This window comes from Lonchura striata, chromosome 3, assembly GCF_050655825.1.
Source record: "Lonchura striata isolate lonStrDom1 chromosome 3, ASM5065582v1, whole genome shotgun sequence".
In the NCBI taxonomy this organism is placed as follows: Eukaryota; Metazoa; Chordata; class Aves; order Passeriformes; family Estrildidae; genus Lonchura; species Lonchura striata.
The window spans coordinates 90698226-90724914 of NC_140705.1; the positions used below are offsets into that span (position 1 = coordinate 90698226).

Consider the following 26689-nt stretch of genomic DNA (forward strand, 5'->3'; position numbering starts at 1 on the left):
TGTCCCTCTGCTTTTGCCAAAACTATTCCCTCAAAACTAAAAGATAAAAAGTTTCACTCAAGAGGAGGGAGAACTGCGTTGAAGGTGGCAGAGCACTGGGTGGAATCCCCCTCTCCGGAGACATCTCCCAAAGCCACCTGGGCACATTCCTGTGTCACCTGCCTCAGGTGCCCCTGCCTTGGAAGGGATGCTGGGCTGGGTGATCTCCAGAGGTCCCTTCCAACGCCAACCATTGTGAAATTCCCGGTGCGGAAATTTAGCGGCCCGCGGGAGCGCTCCTGGCCGCATCTCTCAGTGGGACGAGACGCACGGACACTCACCCTCGCTCCCTTGCAGAGCGTTTCGGAGCCCCACGCGTGCTTCCCGCGGAAGGAGGCGGATCTCCCGTTCCCAGCGTTTCCTGCCGTCCTCCTGGCTGCCGGAGGAGCCGCGGCGGGGCCGCGCCTCCGCTCGGCGGAAGGCGGCCGGGAGGTGGCGCCGCGGCGCCGCCGGCGCTGCCCTGGGCGCGGGGGAACCTCGGGGGCCGAGCCTGGCGGGGCGGGAGGAGGAGCGGAGGGAGGGAGCGGAGCGGGCAGCGCCGCGGCTCCGTGCCCTGCGTGCGTGCGTGTGTGTGAGAGGAGCGGGCGGGCCGGCGGTATATAGAGGATGTGCCGCCGCATGGCTCGCCCCGGCCGCTGCCGCGCCAGCTCCTTGGGCCAGCGCCAGTGAAGCCTCTCGCCCTCGCCGCCCGGGCAGCCGCCTCCCTGCCCGCTCCCGGCGCCTCTGCCGGCCTCTCTGCCGGGTTTCCGGCGCCCCGGCGTCCCTCCTGCAGCGGCCGCTTCCCGCGGCTCCTCCGCGCCGGGGCAGAGCGAGCGCGTCCATGCGGTGCAGATGGCCGGGGCACAGCCAGGGGTGCACGCTCTGCAGCTCAAGCCCGTCTGCGTCTCCGAAACCCTCAAGAAAGGCGTCAAATTCGTCAAGTGGGACGATGTGAGTAGCCCCCGCTCCCCCCGGCAGGGGCACGGCGGGGTTGCGGGGCGATCGGGCGGGAGGGCTGTGGGCCCTGTCCCGCCGGGCGCGGAGGGCAGGTGCGGGGCGGCCGCAGCGGTGGCCCCGCCGGGTGCTGCCGGGCCGAGCGGCGGCGTTGGGCCGGCGGCCGAATGCCGGGCAAACTTTCCGAGGTCTCTCCTGTCGAGTTGCGCTTGGCCGGTGCGGGCTGTGTTGGGCTGGCTCCTTTCGCCAGCGTCTTCCTCTCCCGCCTCCCGCGTTTCGGTGTGCGTGTTGCCGCCTCTGTCTTCCTAATGTAGTTGTTTCAACCTGTTCTCTCGTTCCATCTCCCGTCTCCTCCTCTCAGCCTCGCCTTTTCCTTCTGGCGCCTGCTTCTCTCGCTGTCTCTCTTGTTCTGGTGGAGTTGTCAAGCCCTAATGTGTTCTCCCAGTTTTGGGTACCCTCGGTCGCTTTACTTCCTCTGCAGAAGACACTCTTCTTTCTTGGCTCATTAGGGCATGAGACTTGCCACACCATCGTATCTGTTTTCCCTTTACTGCTTGCTGTTTCCCAACCCTTTACGTTTGTATAGCCTCATATAGGAAAGGAGTGCAGTTTCCACCTCACCTTTGGCTGGGCAGCTGGGATTTCTTCCTTGGCATGCTGGCTATGCCCGGGACACTTTCAGAGCAAAGGAGAGCTAAACGTCAGAGTTGCCTTTTTCTAAGCCTGCAGAGAAAGAGAGCAGGACGAGTCCTCTGCTTGCTTTTGCTCTGGCAGTCCCACGCTGGCTGTATGTGTCTCAGTTGTGCGCGGAGGAGCAGGTGCCCCAGAAACTCTGTGGACGGTGTCTGGGGGCACAGAGGCATCGTGAGACTCGAGCTGAGGTAGAGAAATGGTTGGGAGAGAAGACATGCAGTCTGAATGTCAGGAGAATTGTTGAGAATGAGTTTGTTCTCAGAGCTCTTGCGTGTTTGCTGTGATCTTGGCTGTGCTAAAGACATCCACAGCAACAACTGGAGGGACAGCAGTGAGGGAGGAGCAGTTCATCTGTAACCACTGTTCTTGGCTTGTGTCTTGTTCTTTTGCCGTTTCTTTCAGCCTGTCCAGCAGCCAAATAGTGTGAGTCTGACCCCTGTAAGCCTGTGACAAACACTCTTAAGGAGAAAGAGAAATCAGAAACCAAACAACTTGTGAAGTTTTATTTACAGTAATAAGCTAACACATTTTTAAAAGGCTCGGCAAACTGACCTTGTCCGCAATACCAAACAGTGGCTTGATATAGGTTCTGTATGTTCAGGAACTATGCTTGAACCAGAAAACATTTTCTTTTGGTTAACGTTTTCCTTAGGGTAGGAAAAGGCAGCCTTGTCATTGCAGTTATTGTTTTATTTTTGGTAAGCTACCAAGAAACTTTTGCGTGTGTATGCAGAGGTCAGGTTAACGATGATTTGAGTCTCCAGACTGAAACTCCAAGCCATCAGGTAACAGTTTAAATTATTAGAGTGCTATTTCCCAAATAATAGTTGCGTAGATAGAATTGAAAAATTAAGAGGCGCATCCATGCGCAGTGGATGTTCACCCGATAACCTGCCTGCTACAGGCTAGTTGATAGAAAGATTTAAAATTGTAAACCTGAAGGCTGCACTAATAAAACATGGCTAAATTCTGGAGAAAGATCTGTGTTTTGTGTTAAAGGTGTTACTCAGCAGTCCACAGGTGTTACCTGGAATATGTGACTGAGTTGAGTCCTGTTGTGCCTAGTGATTGCTTTCATTGTCAGCCTTGTGAAAGTTGATGCCCATTTAGCCACACTGTGATTAAGAATTCTAGCATTAGCTCATTGACTGTGCATTGTGTGTATATATCTGCATGTTTCCCACCCCTCAGCCCTCCTGTCTTGCCTGTAGTTTCTCAGCAGTGGAAGCCCCACAGAATCCAAGGTTTCAAGGGAAGGGAGTTTCCTCTGCCACTCTGGCTCATACACTGATGTTTGTTAAGCATCGTTTCTTTTCACTGTGTGAGAGTGGGAGTTCAGTTCTTCCACATCCCCTGTGCACTGGGACAGCTTCTATCCTCTCCTTGTTCTCTTCCCTGCTGTTTTGGGTTGCAGTTTAAAGATGGCCCTACTGACTTTGCTTTGCGTTTTATGAAGCAGAAGTGGTTGTTGTGAATTCTTACTACTCATACCAAGTTTCAGCCCAAAGCAAAATTTTTCTAGCTGAGCTTTAAACTAATGGGAATGCTGGAAGCATTTAAACAAGAGCGTGAGAGGCGTTGAAGGAATTCTGTATTGTGTGGAGTAGCATTACAGAAAGTGTTTGCCAGCTTTGAGAAGGACACTGTGGCAAGCTGTGCAAGCTGTTGTCTGACAAAACCTGTGGTGGTACAGACTTGGAAACCAGTCCATGTATGGACCTCCCATCCTGAGCCTCTCATAGCTCTGTGCCTGGTCAGTAACTGAGGTGCTGCTAGCAGATGTGGTACTGACAATTCTCATGAACCCCCTCTGAGGAACAGCACTGAAATCTGCTACGTGTGACCCATGAGCCTCATCCAGTACCTGCTGCCCCTGCCCTGTGGGGATGGTCCAGCTGGAAAGGGAAATGCTGTGCCTGAGCTTGGTGAAGTGCAGAGGAGGAGGTCACATCAGCCGTTCCAGATCACAGATAGGTGGAAGGCTTGGAATTCTATTTCCTCTGCAGACCATCTTCAGTTTATAAATTAAAAAAGCATTAGGATCAATTAAAAAGGTCTGGCTTTGCAAGACAAGACACTCTTTCATGTCTTGGAATTGGATGTAATATTGCTCCCACCATCCAATGCCTAATACACTGTTCACAAATTCCATTTATGATCAGGGTGTGAAGTGCTAAAGTCAAACAGTTAATTGTTGTTCTGTAACTTTGCTTCTCCTCACACAGTATTGTATTCTGTAACAGTATTCCAGGTCAGAAAGCAAATTTTAGAATGATCTGTTGTTTTGGGTGTGTAGTTTTGGATTCACAAGGCACTGAGCAGAAATAGCTGCTGTTAGAATCTGTGAAAGATAAAAGAGGCTGGTTGCTTCTTTGTTTTTTGTTTCCATGTGTGTGCCTGGTTCAGACAGTGGTTGGCTCAAGTTGTTTCTTGAGTTGAGCCTCTATAGCTGCTTCTTCCTGACTGCTGGTCTGGCTTTGAACAGCTGTGCTCTTGTATTCCTAGAGAGAACTGAGAGAGGGGGAAGGACTGGCTGGATCCTCTCTGCTGTAGTTATAGCAGCTTTTCCTGATGAGAGTTTGAAGTAGTTTAATAAATAAATGTAGTTAAGGTCACAGGTGAAATTTTTTTGGTAAGAGTTTGAGCTTCAGGTAGCAGAATGTGTTGCTCAGCTGAGAAGGGTAAGGAAACTTGAGTATAAAGAGCAACTTCTCCCAGGAATTATCTGTCTTGAGGGCTGAAATTTGCCCTGGCTGACTCCTTTCCTTGTTTTTGTCTGGCCTGTAGTGGGAACAAGATAGACATGACTGAGTCTTTAAGTAGCTCAACAGCCAGAGCACAGCTGAGCTGGTATTTTCTCTGATCTGGAACTGGCACACTGTAGCAAGTTAATATGATGGTGTATGTTCAAAAATAGGTTTGTTTTAATTTCTTGCTTTAAAGGCTTTCTTATCTTCCCTAGTGATAATATGTACTTTGCATAAAGGTTTTGACTGATCTCTCTCTGTGGCTCACACTATTTACTTTCACTTTTAAGTTAAGTATATTGCTAAGATGAATTCTACCTAAATTGAGGGCCAGGATTCCAGTTTTCTAGCCACATCTTTTTTTTTTTCTGAGCATTGGATTACTGCAGCAAACCTCCTGACAGGTAGCATTGCTTAGTGGCTGCAGAACTTCCCCAGGTGAGTAGCAAAATAGAACCCAGGTATTTTAAGTTTTTTTAATGTATTTCTCTTAGAGCACTTTGTCTTAATAAAGCATTTTTAAGCTCAGAGTTAACACTCTGGAGATTTGCAGGCTTCTTTATCTGTTTAGAATGTTTTAAAGAAGACTATCAAGAGTATCCCCTTTAACCTCACAAGTAAACATAACATCAGAGAATCTTTATTATGGATAAACTGAGATGAAATGAATAAACAGCTTGGAATTTTTCAGAAGTTATTTTAAGTAACTTTTTCCCCCCTGCGTTTTTTTGTTTATTTTTAAACAGTACACGAGCCTGCCACTCCAGTACATTAGTGAGGACATGAAAAATGAGAGACCATTGTTCCTGTTTGTATAAAACTAAAACAATAAGCTGAAGAGTTTATTTTTTTGTGAACACTTTCAGTCTGGAGTGAAGTGGTCAGGTCCGGCATTCCAGAGTTTTTGTTGTTTCTTCCTTGTTGCTAATCTTTATGTAGTAAACGAGTATCAGCTCTGGGATATTTATAAGTTTTTTATCTGAATAATTATAAGTTGGTCTTTTGCAACAGAGGAGATTGAATTTAGAGTTGTAAAGAGTTAATATTTAGTATCAGAAAGCCTGAACTTGGTTAACTCTGTTGGAAAGCTTTCTATAACCTCAGTGTGGGGGGAGAATAAGATTTGGATCTGCTGCAGATGGGTTAATGCCTGCCTGTGTAGATCTGATATTCAAGTCAGAGATGATATCTCTATTAGTCGGGTTTTGGAGCCCTTTGGAGTATTAGTGGATACATGGGAAAGTGAAAAACAGAAAACAGCTCAGAAATAAATGAGCATTCTTTGAGAGAGGGAAGTTAACTGGGAATTTGGGTTGTACACTGTGTGCTTTCCTCACTTCATGATCAAGACTGTTTTGGATTTTTAAACAAAACCTGGAGTGATATAATCAACACACAATTAACTCTTGCAGTCTATTTCTAACTATGCAGTCTTTGATCCATTATAAAGTAAATGCTTCATAAGCACTTTTCAATTTATTTTCATGAGGCCCATTGAATGACAGAATGTTTCCAGTTGTACTGTTGAAGATCCAAAAAAAGACCAACATTAAAATCTAGTTTTTAATCTGTGATTAGATACCTTGGACCTAATTTTCAGCCTGCAGTGCCACACTGTCAGATGTTCAGGGTGCATCCCCAGTGATTTCAGATGAATTTGAGCTCAGCATCTCCAAAAATTAGAAAATGAAATATGGAAATATAATTCTAGTGTTCTCTCAAAATCAGAAGGCAGCATTTATGCTGATGAAAAGACTGGTTTAGATTATTTTCTTAGCATCACAGAAGAACTCTCTGGCCATGGTGAAAATCTTCTGGGTTGGCAATTCACTGCCTTTGTTCTGGAGGTCTCCCTTTATTCTGTTTCTTGACTGTTTAGCTTGCAGCATTTAAGGACTCATGCAAACAAATGCAGTAAGAGGATCATTAGCTTGAGTGTGAGGATATCCTGAGAGATGGGTTGGGGTAGGGCAGACTTCTGAGGAATCCCACTCGAGGGAAATCTTTGAAACTTGCAGTCTTTGATCAGCAGAATGATGATTTCTGTCCTGTTGTGCCATCACCAAAGTTTCTCCAGAGTTTAACAACTCTGAGTAAAGGATATCTTATTGCATGTTCCTGTTGAATGTGTGGAATTTCATTTTACGCTTCTGTAACATCCATTCCAGTTTTGTTTTATTTTGTCCTTCCAGCACTCATGTCACCTTCCCCAACATTTTCTTCTTTGCAACCTGTTCGCTTGTGGCAGCTTTGGTTCCTCTGCCCTCAGTGAAAGAGGGCATCTTTACCCTTCCAGATTATTTCAGGGGTTCACTGCAAATGGGGTGGGAACTTTCTCCCTTTCACTTGTAGTTCAGCTGTCAGCCTGAGGAAGTTCTTAGTTCTGATTGTCTGGGTAATCCTGTTTAGTTCCAGTCTGAGTACACTCAGTGTATTATGGAATTCTCAGCTAATGTGTCTGCTGACCCTGTGGAAACTGGAGTTCTGCTATCCCTTCTCCTTTGCTCCTTCTCTGCTTCACCCAGGCCTGGAATCCATCTGATTTGTGGGGTGGCAAGAGAAGCTCTTTTTAGGGGCTGTCCCCAGGTCTTACACCTTTGCTCAACCAGATTTTGTGCCCTTTGGCCAAAGTGAAAGAAATGTTCAAGAATATTTTGCCTCTGCCAGAAAGAGTCCATACTTCTTCACTTTGTGTTTCAAAGCAGTTTGGCAGAAATTTTCCAGAAGATTCAAGCAAGTGAAATAATGATGTGTAAAAGTTTTCAGGTTATATTAGGGTGTCTTCAGTGCTTCTGAAAATCTGAGGGAAACCCAGGAAAGAGCAGTCAGCCTTAATAAGGCAGTGTCATGAGCCCTATCTGTCAGAAGAGCTGAGGACAGAGGCTGGCTCTGCTTTTCTTTTTAAAATCTGTTGATGTGAATTTTAACTGCAGCTGTTTCTAAGAGATATCATCATTATCTATATGATTTATTAAAACAGGAACTCTTCTGGCTCCTGGTCATGGAGTAAAAGGTTCCATCTCATGCACAGCCAGAGATGGACCCACAGAGCATGGTGGTGCCCTCATAAATAGAGTCAGAAAGGAGCTAAACCCAAGTTTTCACCTAATCACTAATTATCTTTGTATGATGCTCTTTACTGGTCAGTAGCAATGGAATGGAGGTGGTACTTCTGGCTCACTGGTGTTACATGTAGTCTGAGGGCCCTGCTCTTAAAATCAGACATTGATGGTGCAGTTATCTGGCAGCATTTAATTATGGATTTGTCCTTTGATCCTCTGTGCTTGTGTTCTGCTGTGTCTGGCTGGTAAGGTTCCCAGAGTTCCTTGTGGCACTTTCTGGGCACAAGCCTCTTTGTTTCAAAGTGTAAAACAATGTTTCAAAATATGAAATAATGAAATTGCTTATGCAGGATCTGAGGTTGAGAAGCTAATTAGGAGGCAACTTAATGGAGTAAGTAGAGAGCAGCCACATTACTCCTTTGAAGCTGTGGAATTGGAGGAAAGTAGAGAATTGGCCCTAAGTCAGCAAATAAAAAGGTGGAGGACTTCTAAAGGTGAAATTAAAAGCCCTTCAAGGAAATTATTCTCTTAAATTGAGGCTGGTGTGATATACAGCCAGGTTAGGGCCACTCTTTTTCAAGGAATTGGCAGGGGCAGTCTCTTGGAAACCAAGGCACTGCTTGGCATGAACACCCATGGGTGGCATTTAAAGAGTCTGATAACCCACAGGCATTGGCACCATTGACTGGGACACTCTCCCTTTCTCTTTTCCCTCTACCCCTTCTGGTCACAGCTGGTTTTTGCCTTGGTCATCTCATCCTGTACCTTTTTTATGTACGTGTAATTACCCCAGGAATCTGGCCTGCTGCTCAAGGGGCTGCTTGCTTTGTAGATGTCCAGAGGGATGGATGTAGGATATAGGCTACTCTCCTACTAATTTAAATTTCCAAGCCCTTCAGCTTCAGAGATGAGCAGCACTTTTTTTTTCTGTTTTATTCTCACTTTTGAGTCTGAGTGGATTAGGGGAAATATGAATGTCTGCCCCTGATTTGTTTGTCCTTGAAATTTTGTTTGTTATTTTAATTTTCCTCCTCTGTTGTGTTTTGTGTAGTTGGTCAGTCTGTTCAGGAGAGTTATGAGGCCAGCTCTTTGGGTGAGGAAATTGAATTTATGGACTTCAGGATACTCATAAATGACTGCAGGTGTGTCTTATGGGTCATAAACCACAGCCATTCCCTTGTACAATAACGTTTGTAAATAAATTCACCAGACAATTGTTGGTTGAAGCAAATATCTATTTCTGAGCCTTGAACTGCTGCTGTTCTTGAATGTATATTGCAAAAGGGTTTTTTCAGGAGTCCTTTTCATTGTTTCCTGCCTTTGCAGAGTAGTATAAAAGCAAGAGATTTGTCCCAGGTGACAGAGGGCTCTGCTTTACTCTGGAGTGGGTGGAAGCACTGGCAGAGCTGACTCAAAAAGTTTATTTCTATGCCTCCACACCCAGAACTGAGCATGGCATTTGATGTCAGGGCTTTACAAGAGTGATAATTAACTTGTATAACATAAAGCATGATGCACATGGCTTTTATTGCTGCTGCTGGCTGTATGGAGGAGTTCCTAAGGCACGTGTTGTACAAATACATGTGCAAAATTATTCTCAGATCCTGTGGCAGTGTGGGGTTCTCATGTTCATCAGCACGTTAATTGTGCTGTGCCTGATGTCAAAGTAGTAGAGTTAATTAACAAAAACCCCAACACAACCAAACAGCTTTCTGCAGCAGAGATTCCCAGATGAAGACTCAGCCTGTCATAATAGTTTCCTGTAGGCCACCTAATAGATATTGAAGGTTCTTTTCCCTCATCCTCTGCTTTCTTGAGTCTGATTTTGGACAACATTTTACACATCTACAGAAGTATCACTTTGATAGCTGTGTGTCATCAAACACACTCTGGTTTGAAGCAAGTGATTTGAAATTATTAACCAGAAAAATTAGTTAATCCTAGACATAATTGCTTTGTGTCTGTTTCTCATCACTTCCTTCCCTTTCCCCACTTGTATCTCATCCAAAGGCAGAAGGACACTTAGTCTTTATCTTTCCTTATTTTGTATTTTCATGCACAGGCTGCGTGAGACACAACAAAATAAGCTAAAAAAGGAGACTTACGTCTCCAGAAAGGGTATTTTTTTTTTTTTCTCCTTTTGGATGGTGGAGGTTTAAGAATCCTTTTTTAGGTGCTTGTGGATACAGACAGATTCCTTCAGGGTCTGATATATTTTAAAACCAAATTTGCATGTTGCTTCAAACATTATCCAACTCTCAGGTGTACAGGATGTTAAAACCTAGGAAGAAATGGGGTGGGGGGAAATAAAATTTGTAGAATGTCTATTCTCTTAGGGAAGGGCAGCGTTTTAATGAAGGGTCAGTGACCCATGGGACATTGTCATGGCATTGCCGCACTTGTTCCCAGCCTCTGAAAACTCCTGGGGCACTCTTTCAGTGTCAGTGCACCTCTGGACAGATGCAAAGCCTGGATCTTGCAGTTATAAAAATGACTTCTACCCTTATTGAAAGGTTTCATCTTTTATTTCTTCTTAGTCTAGAACTTGCCCTTCAATTTGCATTTCTCTTGTGCTGAGATGAAAAAAAAAAATATGCTTGATGCCATTTTATTCTTTCACCTTGCTGCCCTGGAGGCTCTTGTCTGCTTCTGGGCCTGTCACTGAGCTGCTTTGGCTCTCAGTTTTGCTATCTGTGAACTGGGAGTAGTTCATCTTCCATGTTTCAGGAATGCCCCTTGCTGGGAGTTCAGTGCTGTGTCACAAAGGGTTGTACTGCTGACGTGATTCAGACAAGTGTTCTTGCATCAGAAATTACACTTAGAGAAGTTTTATTTATTTATAATAGTGTCACTTCCATCAACTTTCTTTGTGCTTATACTCCACAATTAAATAGGTTGGATTTAAACTTGAACCTATTACAGCCCATTTTTTTTTCCTCAAAGCAACGTGGGCTGACCTCACACATTACTGCTTTGGAAATAGGTGAATGCTAAAGCTGTAAAATACCTGTGGCACATCAATAGAAATAGAAATCCTTTCTGAGGAGGAGCTGTGTGTTTAGCCTGGGTTCCTGGGGAGCTGAGGCTTAGGCAATTTTTCTGCATCCTTGTCTTTTTCCCTTCTGTGCCCCTTCTATAACTCCTAAATTAAGTTTGAAAAATGGGTAGGGGTCTTGAGGCAACAGTGTCTTTATGGATGCTGTGAAAAATAGAAGAGAAAGAGAGGAGAAATCCTATTAGGAGCAGGCTGCACTGATGTCAGTTATTGTTAGGCACCAGGGAAGCCTGATGTGAGAGATGTGATGAACTTCCACCTGTGGAAAGGCTTGGGTTAGGGCTCATGTCTCCTGAGTCAGGTATTGCTGTCAGTCAGAAGACATCAATTTGTTGGTAACAAGGCTGCCTTGCTTAGCGTGCTGAGAAATGGGCTTGGTTTTAAATAACCGGAGCTGTGGATGTTAGCAGACTAGACAGGTTTTCAACCAGTTTGAAAGTGAGGTGGAATACAGATATATTCCCATTACTAAAGTGTTCATGGTTTGATTAAAAAAAAAAGATAAATCTTAATGGAATGCTAATGACAAAATTCTTAAGGCCAAGAATGCTATTCTGTGTTTTCTAGGCAAATTCAGCCTTTGTAAAAGTAAATTTTGTAGATATTTTATGTTCATATCTGAAGGTGAAGTCAGATCAAGGTGGGCAGTGGACACCTAACTGTAATGTTTTACTGTGTGGGCTCTAGCTTGATATTCAGGGTGTTATGCCTGTTTAACTTCATCCACTTCCAGCTCTTCTGGGTTAACTCCATGTGTTGACAAGTCTGGAGTTATTAGGTGCTGTCTCCACAGTAATGGAAATACATTATGTCAGAAAAATGGAGATGAGGCAGGTGATACTAAATTCTTTCAGTGACATCTTGCTAGTGATACCTTCAGGGTAATTTCTAGATGTTGCAATTCATTAACATGGATGGCAAAGCAGCTTGTGCACAATTATGTGTTCTGTGGTGCTGACATGGATTTTTTGTTTGTCCTTTCTCTGCCAGGACTCCACTGTTGTGACTCCAATTATCCTCAGAACAGACCCACAGGGATTTTTCTTCTACTGGACAGATCAAAATAAGGTAAGAGAAAAGCTTCCAGCTCCAGAATGGTTCTTCCTTTTCTCTGTGGTGTGATGTGTAGTCCTGGCACAGCAGACAAGCATTTTATCAGCATATTTTCTGGAGAGCAATGACAACAAGCATGTGGCTCATCCCTGGTGCACAAGTCTTGGAGAGCTGGATGGAAGATTTGGTAAATTCCAGCCATGTTAATGCTGGGATGCCCAGTGGGGTGTACAATTGTCCTGGCAAGGACAGGAAAGATCCATTTGGGATGCTGTTGTGGTTCAAACTTGGCTTGTGATTTCTCTTGCCTTCTGCACGTTGAGGATTTTGTCTGTGGTGTGTGGCAGAACTCCCAGAGGCCACAGCTCCCTTTGAATTCTTCATCCTTAACAGCCACGTGCTCCCGGGCCATGCCAGGTGGGCCACGTCACCAAGTTCTTCCTGATCCTCCCTGGACACTTTCAAAAACATTCCAGTGTGCTGAGCTCACTGCTGAGGCTGGGAGCACTTGGGAAAGCTCACAGCCTGATTCATCACTGCTCTGCCCCTATTCCACATCCCTGTCACCCCTCAGAGTCACCACTGCCATGGTCCCAGCTGCTGGAGGCTGGAAACTCCAAGAAACACAGGGAAAGAGGGCAGAACCCTGAGCACTTGGGTGCAGCTTGTTTCACAGACAGGTTTCTAATAGAAAATGAGTGTTGCCATTGGTATTGTAAAACACTGTATTGAAACTGGGAATTGAGTGAGTTTCTCCTCATTATAGTGATGAATTTTCAAGTAAGTACTTATCAAGTGAGTGCTTGTACTGGCTCTGTTGAAAATTGTGTTGAATTTGGTAGTGTTTGAGCTTTGGCCTTGTACAAGTATCTGCCAAAAACCCTGAATGTGTGCTGGCTGCAGAAACCTGATTTACCAGTTGTGTAGCTGTTTTTTGGGAGTTCTTGTTGATTTTGTTTAGATACCAGGGCAAAAACAGCTTGAGGAGACAGCAGCCATGAAATGTGCAGGCACATCGAGGAGGCAGTTTGCTGTTACATTAGATTGTGTTTATCTTCCTGTGTTTGCTTTTGAGAGGAGATGGAGCAGGGTTTGGAGTGAGTCTATTTTTCTAATTTTCTAATGAAAATCCTGTCTTTGCCTGTGCTCCTGCAAGGTTGTGGTGGGTAACAGTGAGTTCATCTGTTGACAGGGCCGAGTTGGTTTAAATTACTGCCTGGAGCAGCCAAGTGAGTGCCCTGAGAAGCTGAAGGCTGTGACTGATTTACACTGATCCAGTGGCTGTGCCAGGACACGGTGCAGCCTTTTGGCTTGTTCCTTCCCTTGCATAAACTAATTGTATAAGCTAAAAAATAACGATGAACTTTGTAAGAATAAGTGGAAACCCAGAGTTGATTGGAGAGTTTATTTCACTTTTAATATGTTTGGCGCTAAGACCTCCTTCAGTTTCCTACTGTTGTCTGTAAAAACAATGTCTCGAAGCAATTCTGTGAAGAGTAGCTATTTATAGAATTGTTGTTCTCATATTCATGAAAAAATGTATTTATAATGCTCAGAGCATTTTTTTTAAAGGTTGGGTATTTATACAAGAGGTTTAAGTGTCAGTTTGATTTTTAAACTTGCAAATCAAGACGCTGTAAAGAACAAGAGGGATTTTTTCTGGTTAATAATTCATGGCAACTAGATGAATCTTGTTTCTAAACACCATTCGAGCAGTGCCTATTTAAAGAAAGTAAATTTATATCTGCTGAGGTGCTGATAGTGCAAGGACTGGAAAGGAAATGCCATTTTCTGCTTTTACAGAGTATTTGGGTTCATGTTGATAGCGAGATTGCAAATACATGAAGAAAGGAGGTTATATAGGAGATCCTCTTTAATTTCCTTCTCTTTGTGTGAAGTCATCCTGAGATGATAGTGGAACTATGTGAAGAAATATGAGAACAATATACTCTCTATGTGATCACTTTCTCTTTTTTCCCCCATGTTATTTTTTTAAGCAGTTGCTTTTGTCATGAGCAAGGCCTGCTATTTTCTGTGTGGAAAGATAAGCCTTGCTAAAGCAAGTGATGAAGTGGGAGAAGCCTGCTGCCAGCTTCCTTGATCAGGCATATTTTTCTGGGAGCTGACTACAGAAGGTGAGGAGATGAGGCCTGAGCAGCAGCCATCCCTGAAGCCATTGGTTTGTCCTGTTTGCCAGACCCTGTGAAACAGTAAATCACTGCCTGGACAATGGTGTGCTGCTTAAAACAGCAATCTGCCTCCTTTGCTTGCTATTTCCTTATCAGTAAAATTACACAAAAATTACACAAATTGATGGGAGGGAAAAACAAAACAAACAGAAAACCACTCCCCTGTGTTGTATTTTTATTTAGCTTAGAGAACTGGTGGTTGTAGCCCTGCAACTTTCCTGAACTTGTTGCCTGGTTGAGCTGCTTCTGGCATTGTTTTCTTGTTCCCTTCTTCCTCTGTTTATTCTCTGTTGCAGGGAAAGGCAAATAATATGCAGTGTCTGCTGTCTAGCAGTGGGTCTGGGCAGTCTTTGAGGCTGCTCCTGGTGCAGTCAGATCCCAGAGCTGTGGTGGAGATGGAGAGCAGCCCTCCCTCGGTGCTGCTGACCCCAGTGGGAGCTCTCCTGATGCTCACAGGGTCTGCAGCCCATGCAGGGGGTCTGGGCGGTGCTGCAGTCCAGCAGCTGAGAGCCCAAAAAGGCTGCTGAGGGGTCAGGTTTTGCATACATGGCTAACTTGCTTTCTCTTGTAGCTTTCTGATAAATAAGGTAGTACCAGTTTAGTCTCAGGAGCTGTATGCTCCTCATAGGCAATCCAAGATTGCTGGTTTTAGCCCCACGGAGATCATTTCCACTTAGGGTATGGCGCATGTGGAAGGCAGCTTGAACTGGATGGCAATTTTTGTGTGTGAAGGTCTATTAAGTAATTTTATATAAGCTCTAATCTTGCAGTTGGGTGAGACCCATGTTGTGTCCTGCATCTTGACATGCTCACTATTCATTTGCATATTTCAGCTTACCTTGCTGTCATCTGTAAGGGTAATCCTCCAAGATCAAGGCATCCATAGCATTTCCTTATTTTCTGGTAACAGCAAGAACACTTGATACCTTTTGTTTTGAACAGATGGCAGGACAGCTTTCTGATGTTAATTGTATTTTTCAGTATGAAGTTCTTTTATTGCTGAAGATTCTGGAATATTTTCTTCTTAATCTGTATGCAGACTGCTGACTGATTCCGTATTATTACTTGAATGATTCTCAACATGGGCTTTAAAAGAAAAATTAATTAATGTGACAAGCTTATGTCTGTTACTTTAGGTAACGTTTCTTAACTACAGCAAATCCAGATGATAGTCCATTGTGGTGTTGTGTTTTTATGACCTGACAAAAACATAATTGAAATTTTTGATTTTTTTTTTAACACAGAATGCCATTTCTTCCATTTCTTCTTATTCTGGTCATGAGCGTAGAAGAAAGATAAATCAAAATTTACCCAGGTGAAGAGTGAGTCTCCTGAGTAAAAAGGAGTGATAATCAAAAGCATTTTTCAGGAGATGAGCAGAGGCTGGAAGCATTTGGTGCATTTAGCCCAGCTAGCAAAGAAAAGCCAGACAAAGACTGATTTCTGTATGTGGATAAATATATTAATGGATGCATAGGCAGACTAGGAGAAGAAAAAGGTATTGTCAAACAGTTTGAGCATTATTACTCTTGCGTGCTTTGTCTGGAAGTTGTTACGCAATCAAAAGGATGTTGGGTGAAGGCACTTAGCCATTGACTCAGTGTGCAAGAAAAGGAGGGAAAGGAAGAAAGCAGCCAATTGCTTTATTCCTGGATCCATTTAGGGGTTTAAAAGTCTGAGGATGGTTAATATGCTCTCTTCTCTCACTAGCACATACTGATTTATTTCCCTTTATTTTAAAAGCTGGGCAGCTGCAGTGCCATGGCAGCAGGCTGAAAACACAGGGGATGCAGACCCAGTCTCACCCACTGCACCACGAGAAGAGATTGAACAGCCTGTGTTGTGAAACTCCACATAAGTGCCCAGTTCCTGGGAGTCAGCAGCAATTTCTAATGCCTGTTGTAAACAGATGATGATCTTGTTTGTCCAAAGGAAGTTTTTGTTGAGAAGCTACTGCCAGTGCTGATACTCTGTGAGAGGGGATGTGAGGCTGGAACTTCCCTCCTCAGCCCTTTGCAATCTGAGGATGGGGACAGGCGAGCCAAGGGCTTTAGCTCCAGGGTGTACAGAGCACCACTCCTACATCAGATTTTAAGTGTATTTAAGGGAAAATGGAGTGGTGAAGCCACAGAAATACTCACAGGCAGCCATTCCTACCAGACTGACAGGCTGAGAGTATCTCAAGGCAGAGAGGCTTGATCTGTACAGTTTTTCCACAGAATTCTCGCAGAATCTCTGGGTTGGAAGAGACCTTCAAGATCATCAAACCCAACCCAGCCCCAACACCTCAACTAGACCATAGCACTGAGTGTGACATCCAGTCTTAAACACATCCAGGGATGGTGACTCCACCACCTCCCTGGGCAGGCCACTCCAGAACTTTATCACCCTTTCTATAAAAAGCTTTTTCCTAATATCCAGCCTGTATTTCCTTTGGTGCAGCTTGAGACTGAGTCCTCTGGTTTGTCAGTGCTGCCTGAAGAAGACCAACCCTACCTGACTACAACCACCTTTCACCTTTTTAACGACATTTTCAAGGGGAAAAGTGGGATAGCTTCTCCTCTAACAGGAGCAGGCCTGTTTTCATGTGTAAGCATCCCTGGCAGACCTGGTGCTAGCATGCTGCAGCTCAGCCACAGGATATGAGCTTGACACAGGAGCCTGGAGCAATAATCCTGTGCCTGGAGCTCTCTTGTGCCATGAGAGTGCATGAAGTGGTTCCTTAGGATGAAAGATAACAGGATTTTTCTGACTTGGAAGGTAGTGTCCCTTCTTATGTCCTGATGTGATCCTGAGTTCCTTTGGGCCTGAAAACCCAGCACAGATGACAGAGGGAGTGTGGGAAGGGGAGCCTGAGTGCGGTAGGTAGGATTTGGGAGGATTAGATCTGGCTTCAGTATGTTTGTAAATTCTGTGGCCATCCCAGTGCCCTCCTCCAAATGGAAGTTGATGTGGCATTTTTCCAGCTGCTGGGGATTTTGCCTCTTATTAAGAGAATTCTTTTGTGTCATTTTTGAAGCAGAGCCGTAAAACAGTTGGGTTGGTATTTATATGGCCTATGAGTAAAAAATGTTTATACTACCTCTATATATGCTTTACATTTGACAAGCATACAATAAAGACTGAAGTTAATGTATTGATATTTAAAATACACCTAATAATTTCATGAGAATGGAATATTTACTAGTACCAGGTTTAAAAATACCTACTCCAAATCTTAGCTGTTTTATTTATTATTTATTCAGGAGCAAGGTTACTCAGTTGTGCATCTCAACATTGAAAACATCCAAGAAGTGCATCATTAAACATATATTCACACTTCCCTCTCTGGCATGTAAATGGGAAAAAAAGCTAAATAATTTAAACTCTTAAAAAACTTGGGATTGTAATTGCTATTAATTGACTGAGGAAAAAATAATGCAAATTTATCCTTATAAAGGAGTATTTTAACTTGTGCAGTGAGAAATCTCACTTTTCTTGCTCATTCTTGCAGCATCCTTAGCATTGCAGCAACCACCATCCCTGTCTGTTAATTCTGTGTCATGATGAGTAGTGGATACATGGGCCTCTGCCATGTTTTGTCCCAGGAGCAGATTTTTCTTTGCTTCAGCTGTAGAAGGCAGGAGTTGGAATTTCTTGGGTCCATGTCTTGGCATTCTACCAGGCATGAGCAAGACTTGTGGAGGGTTGTTTTGTTGTTGCGGTTTTTTTAAAAATTCTGTATGAGATGCCTTGTGTTCTCAAGTGCTCTACTACTTCTGAGGCTTCTCCATGGACTTCTGTAAAACCAAAAAAACAAACTCTAATTTGCATCTGTACATTCTCCAGTGTCAGATGGGCACAAGGGAAAATAATAGCGAAACTGGGAAAAATTTTTTTATCCGTTGGACACTTCTGACATCAGATCGTAATCCTCTCCTATTGAAGGGAAAGTAAAATTGATTAATGAATGGTGCTGCTCTAAATTTGCTCCCTTCGTGCACATGTGAACTGAGCGCAAACCTGAAAGTGGATTGTCCCTGGTTTTTAAGAGCAGAGTTGCTTGTTTTATTTCAGTTGGGAATTTAAGGATAAGGGGTTTCAGGCCCTGGAAGGTAGAGATGGTTCTGTGGAGGTCCTGCTGATCTTGTCACTGGAAATCTGGGTGGGGGCTTCCTTGGGACAGGGAGTTGTGGTGATGTGAAATTTTGCTTCTTACTGATGCTGGAAATTGGGAATGAACCTGAAGCAGATAGTGAAATAATAGTGGTGGCACAGCAAATAATCTGGGTTTTGCAGTCTTTGTGATTCATGAATTTGAGGAGTGGCATCAGGAGGCACCATGGTGGCATCAGGAACTTGAGAACAGCTCATGTTTTTTTCACCCAACAACTTAAAAATAGGCATGTGAGCAGAATAAAAGAAGACTGAGAAAGTGGTAGGGAACTGCCACAGACAGTCAAAATGGGAGGAAATATCTCATGGAGGTCAGCTTCCCATCAGGCTGCTGATTTAAAGGAAATCTCTCTGCTTTCAAAACATGGAAATTGTTCAAGGCCCATTAGGGAAATGGTACTACATCAAACACAGATCTCTAATAAGCATTTCCCACTGCTAAATATCTCCCTCCTTGTGCGGGAGGCAGGAAGAGAAAATGAGATGTTTGGTTTAATCTGCAGCACAGGTCCATTTGCTGAAGTGAGGAAGCCAAAGAACCTCAAAAATTGAGGATGACTCTGGAGCCAGCCAAATTTATGTGCTGCTGAGTTCTCAGGTGCTGAGAACAACCCTAACATTTTACTTCATATGAGAATATTTCCCTTGCTCTCTATTGAACATGGGTTGTGACTTTCCTAGAGAGATGAGATTGTAGAGTGTCTTTTGTTTAAAAGAGACTTGGTAACTTTGGCCGTAGATGGATATAAATGTCGAGTGTTACAAAAAAATTGGAGGCATGGATTTTTACGCAGGAGGTTTTTATGATCAGTCTGCTGGAGACTGTTTGGTTGTTACAATTTTCAATTTAAATAGCTCAGTAAGGAAAGCTTGTGTCCAAGTTGACCAACATCCTCTAAAGTGCCTTCCTGGGCTGGTGTCTGTTTCCTAGATGAGCAGGGCTTGCAGTAAACAGAGTCATAAGCCAGCCTGCTGTCTCTTTCTTTCCTCTTTAATTAAAAAAAGTCTCTTGTGTTCGTGCCTGCGGCTTGTACATCGATTTGGTTGAATGTGCAGCATCAGCTTTGCTGACTGACCTATTATTAGCATAGTTCAAAAATTGGCTGCTAGCACATCAGCTTTCCTGATCTTTGGAAGACTAGCTGATCTCCTGGTGTGCCTGTTGGATTGACTTCTCTGTAATGCTTCACATCCTGGCTGTTTCCTCTCCCTATTATGCTGTCAGGGTTTTTTTGTGTGGGGTTATTTTTCAGCTGTATAAGAGATAGTGCTCCAAAAATAATTGATAAATCAGATATATTCTGTCTCCATACATGTGATCTTCCTGTGTGAACAAACACACTCCCCTACTAAACAGTGCTATGGGATAAATTTTTTAGAAATTTGGGCCTCTTTTTTTTGAGGAGTTTGAAAGATTCTCTTGAAATACAAGTGAGTGGCAATAAATGCCAGTTTTGCATGAATCCTTGCCTTATTTACCTTAAGGCTTTTTACCACTAAAAACGTGGACTTGATCCTGCTTCCTTCTCCTGCCTGCTCCTACAATTCTAGCATTTTACACACACTGCAGTGCTCCATTGTATCCCACTGCCTTCCTTCTTGGTTTGGGGTTAGTGTGTGAGGACAGGAGGCATTCTGTAGCTCCCTTTCCTCGGAGGTCATCTCAGTCCTGTATTTTCTTTACAGACAACTTGTATTAACTCAGCACTGGGAAAACACTTTGAATGCTACCAATTATAAGAGTTTTAGGTTCACTTTGTGTGTGTGTGTCTGTTATTTTTGAATAATTCTAACTGTACAGATGCTTTTTTCCATTGCCAGTCTCCTGCAAATATTCCACTGGATTAGAAGGTATGTGAACCCCATGGGCAGACTCCTGGTCTCTTGGTGCTGCTGTGTCTCCTTGCCAGGCATCAGTTGTGCTGCTGAATCTCTGAGCAAGCTATGGAGGATCTCAAATCCCCAAAAGAGGGGTGATTGTACCCTGCCCTGGCCATGGTTTTTGTAGGTGTGCTGTGTGTGCTGCCAGCAGCAAACCTCCTTTCCACAGCTAGAGCTCCGTGCCAGGCAGGAGGTGAGAATTCATCTTCATTGCTACTTCCAGCTAATCTTTCCACACAGGCACATTTAGCAGTGTAACTCTCCAATGTCCATCATTTCCTTGTGAGCAGAAATCCCAATAACAGGGGCGTGTTCTCATCTCCGAAACCCAGTTTGTGACATTGTAGCTCTGATGCTGAGCTGTTCCTCATGCATTCAGTGTGGACAAGGAGCAGGGGTGCCATGTAGAGGATGCAGATTTGTCTTCATTCATGTCCCAGGAACATTTCCAGTGTCTGGATTTTTATTGTGGATACTGAGCCATGCCTTTATACAAGGTGTGCTCTGCATCATGTGAGAGGAAGATGGTGTTGTTGTCCCAGCAACTGCTGGTGGCTGGAGGATGTCTGTAAATCCTGACTCTCAGGGGCATGTCAGACCCTCAGCTGCCCAATTATCCCAATGCAATTGGGGGATATATAGCACTGCTATTTCAAGGCTGCACTCACACATCAAAAGAGAAATTCTACCCCAGTGCCTCATCCCAAAGAGCTTTTGTACTGTCTGAGGCTGGGGATTACCAGATCCTCCTCCTGATCCCAAGGCCAGTCACAGTGTGCCTACAGAGCTTTACTGAGCCATCTGCTCTGCCTGTGCAGACACCACTGGGCTGTGCCATCCCTGGCTGCCCCTGGGCTGGGGCTGTGCCATCCCTGGCTGCCCCTGGGCTGGGGCTGTGCCATCCCTGGCTGCCCCTGGGCTGGGGCTGTGCCATCCCTGGCTGCCCCTGGGCTGGGGCTGTGCCATCTCTGGCTGCTCCAGGTGACAGAGCCTGCCCCAAAGCTGCAGAGCTCCGTGTGTTGGGAGCTGTTTCAGGTTCTGTTTATTGACTGAGTTTCTGACTGAGTTTCAGCGTGGTTACTGCACAATATTCTCACTTAAAGGGTCTGTGGGTAATTTGGACAGGTGCTTCACTACCCAGGAAGCTGGTTATCTCTGACTGATAAACGGCAGTAAGTGCTGTAATGAGAATCATAATGAAAATATTGATTAGCAGGGTGAGAACTGCTTGGCACTGAGTGATGCTTGTTGGAGCCTTGTTAAAACAGTAATGAAATTCTAAAGGAAGCTTTTTTAACTTTAATTCTACCTGCCCTGTGTTGACCCAGGACAGTTAGACATTGGGGCTTATTTAATAAAAAGTGTTATGAAGTGGAACACTAATGCTTGGACGTTAGGAGTACAGACCAAAATTTAGGTACTTTATCTTGACACTTTCAACCTTGAGACTGGAACATTTTCAAAATACTCTTTATTTAAGGCAACTTTTAGAACAATACAGTGATGGGTTTGCTCTTTAATTTCCCTTAAAATAGAGATAAATAAAATAAAGGTGGATTTTCTGCTTGGAATTCAGATTTGCTTGCTAACTAGTAGAATATGCATAGGGCCATGTTGTTCACAGAGAAAATCCTTCTAAACTGCAGTAACATACCACAGTAGAAGAGCAGGCTCAATCATTAAATATCATAAATACTTTCCCTGACATGGGAAAATACCTGGTTATGATGATTGTGGAATTTGAATGTAGGGGAATTTTCCTTTCAGTTCCTTGCTCAGGTCTTTTCCCCTGAAGCTGAGTTTTTGGGGTTTTTTTTAGGTGCAGATCCTCAACTGAGCTTTACTTAAAAAGCAGCATTTCCTTAAAAGCAATGTGATTTGTTATAATGTTCCAATGGTCCATAATTCACTGAGGTGTTTGCTGAGTAACTGGTGCTTGGCAGCAAAGGAAAATGCTTTAGCAGCTGTTCTAAGTGCTGTGTCTGTCAGTGCCCTGTGAAAATGGTGTTCAGAGGAGCTCAGCAGGCAGTGCCCCCTGTGCAGGGGCACAGTCCATCACCACACTGCAGGGTTGGAAAACACTTGTTGCAGGGCAAGCTGGGTTATTGACGTTAAATGCTAGCAGTGAGTGTCATAGTTGAAAAGGATCTCAGCCAAATCTGGGGCTTTGCTTCATTCCCTCTTGCAGACACAAGCTTCAGGTGTTTTTGGCAGTGAAAATTGCTGGGAAGAGCCTGTCAGAGATGCTGCAGGAGGACTCTGTGAACATAATGATGTCATCCATGCTAGATGGATGAGGTGAAAATCTCCTCTCCTCAGACTTGCATACAATATATTCTAAAACATGGAAAACCGTCTTGAAGAGTGGCACTGTTTTCTCCTGCCGGAAGGAGATTTTTTTCAGTGTACTGACTACAAATTTGTCTTGTCATGACAAGTCATACCAGTATCTTGTATCTGTGTGTTGCATACCCAGATTGAGATCCCTCTTTCACAATGTATTGGACTGAAATGAAGGAGTCAGGGAGGGGGCATTGGTAAGGTAAAGGAAGCTGGAGATCAATTCAGCTGTTCTGACTGGCAGACTGAAATATTTGCACTTTTTCACCAAATTGTTTAGACTTTGCAGCCTTTGTGTAAGGGGAAAATTATCTGCTCTGTTGTAGCCACTGTGTGTGTTTGAAATTATCTAAAGGTTTATCTTAGTTCTGTTGCAAAGCTGACTGTTAAAATAAGATCTCTTAATTCTTTGAAAATATTTTTTCCTCTTGGTTGAGAACTGACAAAAGACATTTCATAATGCTGAGTGAAGCTCTTTTTGGTGTTTTTTTTTTTTGTTTGGTTTTTTTTTTTTTTTTTGTTTTTGGGTTTTTTTTTTCCTTCTGCCTCCACTTTCCCCTGGCATTTCATTCAATATTTTCAGAGGTTCAGGCTAAAACTGGTGGTCCTTCTTCATCTCTTTGCTCTTCCTGCCTCAAATACTGCTCCATCTCTCTGTCTGGAGCAATATCTGAGTTTCCTAGGCATGTCCTGTGTCCTTGTGCAGAAATTTTGCCAGTGCCAAAGGATGGCTTTTGGACTTTCATTTCTGAAATTGCTGTACAATGCACACAGACTGTGCCACTCTCCTACATTTGTGTTATGTTAAAACAGCTCTCCACAAATTGTCTTCAGAGCAGGTTTTAAATGTGACAGAGACTTGAGCATGGTTGGACTGGCAATTACAGATGTAACTGGATATGGCATGTCACTTTGTGTCACCTTCTTCAGAGTGCTTAGACACATGGATAATATTGTAGCTAAAAATGTGGGCCTGAAAATAACAGTGCAAGGCTCCTACCAGTGAAGAATGCAGGAATTTAGCCTCAGCTATTGCTCCAAGCCCTCTGGATTTATGCTGGTACTTGATCATGGCCACTCAGCAGCTTCCCTGGATTTCTGCCAGGAATATGGCTAATGCAACAATCTTTTTATGATCTGTTTGGCTAAATGGCTGTAATAATGTGGGGTATTAGAGCAACAGATGCTGTTGACCATCCTGCAGTAGATCAAAGTTTGCATATACAGGAACTATGCACTTCCTCTCAGAGTCATACATAATTTAGAGCTTCTCATTTGTTGCCATGGTGTTACATGATCAGAACAAGGAGGAACAGAAGCGGTGATTCTAATGAACCAAGTCACAAGTGCCAGTCTGCAGCAGTCTCAGCTCAGAGCCTGAGGAATGGCTCTTGGGTGCCACTAGTGACACAAAGGGGTGCTCTGTAGGTGGCTGTCAGACCCTAGTGGCATCTGAGGATTTCCAAGGCTTGAAATACAAATCCAAACTTGCTAAAACTGTCCTGTATCATGGAACTGGATGCACCTTTGGCTCATGTTGCTGTTGCAGTTTTGTGACCTCAAACTGTGGCCCCTGAAGAGAGACATGGCCAACACCTGGAGCTGGCATTTGCATCCCAGCATTCACAGGCTGGACTCATGCAGCTTTACCTGGCCTGTGCAGAGCCTGATGGTGGCTGGCAGGTCACTCACCTCCTGATTCCACAGTGGGCTTGGAGGTGGAGAGAAAAGGGACATGTGGAAGTGAAGCATCCAGCTGGTGGCACTGATGAGATTTGCTTCTGGGAACCTTAGAACAAAGTACTTGAGTTGTGCTGTTGTACAGATTGTGATTGACCAGTGTGAGATCCCTCAGGGTCTGGAGAGACTTAAACCCTCATCTCCCTGTGTGAATTCAAAAGAGAGATTTGAAGCACATCCATATCTGAGATTGGTGAAACTGAGCTGCTTCAGCCACATATTATTTTTGTACATTTGAATTTAATCTGCATGATGATGACACCAACATGAGGATAATCTCTATATCATCAGGGCATTATAACTAAATTCCCCAGACACTAAAAAGTGTCAATTATATGGGCATGACTCGAAGAGTAAGATCTAGGGGAATAAATCATACATAATCTTTGTGGACTGTTTCAGAAATTGTAAAATCTACTCCATTAGTGTAATAAATATCCTAATGGCATTAGATACATTGTGTAATTGGCTTGCCTTTATGTTGGGAACATTGACTGTTGGGTGGGTCTGAATGTTCATATATTGATGTGATTAATTTTGGTGCAAATGATTTACAGAACTAGCCTGAGAAAGAGCTGTTATGACCTAATAAAATTATATGCCAAAAGAAGGAGAAAATAGCATTGTTTCAAGTCAAAGACTCAAACTGCAAAGGCAGCTTTTGTCTGCCATTAAAGGTCTACAGCTGCATTGGGTGTAGGACACAAAGTTTTTATCATTTGAGAAAGGAATTGCTGAATGACAGCCCCACTGCTTTCATCTGTATTTGTTACCTGCAGAGGTGGAGAGCTTTCCTTTGGCTGGCTGGGTAATGAATGAGCTGTTGGTAATACCCTTCTCATGTGTGGAGTTCAAGTGAATTTACCAGGCATATGTTGCTGTGTGAGTAGCAAGGAAAAGGGACCAGGCTTTTGGAACTGTGTAACCTCTGGAAAGTGTCAAAACCCAGATATACTCCCTTGATCTTATAGCTGGGTTTTTAAAAGTGTTTTTTAATACTCTATTCTGTAGGTGTGGATAAAATGCAATAGGCGAACATGTGGAATGGAATCACTCATTACTCCAAGCTGAGGAAGCTGCCTTGCAATGAGTGGAATGCTTTTGGAAGTCTTGAATGTCATGTTTGACTGCAGTTATAGTCATGGGGAGTAGGAATAGACATTAATGTCTGCTTACTGTCATGTAAGGAGAATGAACAGTTCTGGTTTGAATCCAAACTGATATGAATTGTGTTAAAGACAAATTATGATTATGTTGTTTTTATCTACATTGGTACTTTACCCTGCACTGATTAGTTGGTGTGAGAGTGCAGTACTCTAACCTGAATTTGCCTGAAGACACAAGCCATACAATGATGTGGGTTCATAAATTTATGTTCTGCTGACTTCAGGGATCAGTCTTATCTTTTGAGTCTAAATGTGCCTGATTTTTTCTTTCTCGGAGGTTGTCTAAAAGGAAACTCTGGAGTTTTAAATGTGCCACAAACATGGAGATCTGTGCATGTGCTTTATTTTTTTTTTGTGTGTTTTTCTTTTTTCCCCCTCACCCCTATTCTCAACTCCCAAGAAGTTAATGTACTTTGAAATGTGTGCTCTCCCAGGAGTAGCCTGAGAATGTGTTTGATGGGAATAGCAGTGTTTGCTCCAGAGACTCCATTCTACTCAGACAGCTACTGATGACAACAAACCCTGAACAAACCACTGCATGAAAAACCAACAACATAAGAAAAAACACAATATATTGCAAGATCCTGCAATTGTGTGACCTGGAAATCTTTAACTGTGTGTTCTGTCAAACTGCATCCTCTAGGTTTTTTTCATCTTGCTTACAGAGCACGTGACTTAGTAATGGTGTATGCTTCAATAATTCAGGGAAGTTGGAGCTGTGGAGTGACACCCAGTGCAGTGTTGGATTGCTGGTCTTATGGTGCTGCTCTGCAGAGTGGGAACTGGGGATGGAGGAGCTCTGCTGCTCACCTGGCAGCCTCCCAGCTGTAAGCAGACTTCTGCTTTCCAGTCACTTCAAAATGTTACACTGATGATAAACAGCTTTTGAAATGGAAACCTTAGATCAGGAGGGAAATAACTAATGAATATTGCATTAGAGTGCAAAAAAATCCTCCCTTTGCAAGCCATGGGGAGAAAGCTTAGAGCATTTTGTTTGAACTCCAGAATCTCTTTCACTTAGACCATTTTCTAAACAGGCAAGCTAAACTGTGAAGGTTTTCAGCTTCAGAGTAAGATGAAGATGTATGGGTATACAGTTATACAACTGGGCAAGGAAAGGTCCTTCACTGAAGGAGGAAAACATTTTTTTTCTTCTGTAGCTTTATTTATTTAATTTTAGCAAGAAGCATAGATTTGTATCTGAAAATCCAAAATCATGCAGTATTTAAGTGAGTTCATGTTGTGCACGATGTTAAGATAGAAAGTAAGCCAGTTATAAAGCTTGGTTTTTGAAGCTAAGTCAGTTTTCAGAGATGAGCTATTATGTGTTGTCTTAGATTTGTTCTCAGGGATTTTTTTGTTTCTAGCAAGGTCCCTTCTTAAGAGAAAATAATTTAAGTGATAATTCATGAATATGCACATCACCAGCACACACTAGTGTAGACCTTTGTGTCCTCAGATCTTTAAGTGTTGTCCAGCTTTTGTGTGAGTGAGAAGGGTCACACTGGGGGCTTCTGGCTTTTGCTGAATTTGGGATGCTAATTTGGTGTCCTGCTGTGGTCAGTGTTTCTGTTTCCTGGTGGTTGTTTTTCTGAGGTTTCCATGGGTATTCCTGTTCCATGGTGGTTGTTTTTCT

The 26689-nt window shown here is 43.5% G+C and overlaps 1 protein-coding gene and 1 long non-coding RNA gene across 5 annotated transcripts in view; both read left to right on the top strand.

Annotated features, from left to right (window-relative positions):
* The first annotated feature begins 544 nt into the window (after positions 1 to 544).
* The window catches only part of PLCB1 (phospholipase C beta 1), a 343204-nt gene continuing 317059 nt past the window's right edge, over positions 545 to 26689 (top strand). For all 4 annotated transcript variants that reach the window (XM_021540293.3, XM_085577017.1, XM_021540294.4 and 1 more), the window contains exons 1-2: positions 545 to 969; positions 11520 to 11597. In XM_021540293.3, the coding sequence (XP_021395968.1) occupies positions 871 to 969; positions 11520 to 11597 (177 nt within the window). In that variant the 5' untranslated portion in view covers positions 545 to 870. The remainder of the gene's footprint in view (positions 970 to 11519; positions 11598 to 26689) is intronic.
* LOC146768007 (uncharacterized) overlaps positions 11604 to 26689 on the top strand; it is a 58940-nt gene continuing 43854 nt past the window's right edge. Inside the window, exon 1 of the long non-coding RNA XR_014954432.1 lies at positions 11604 to 26649. This is a non-coding gene — a long non-coding RNA (uncharacterized LOC146768007). The remainder of the gene's footprint in view (positions 26650 to 26689) is intronic.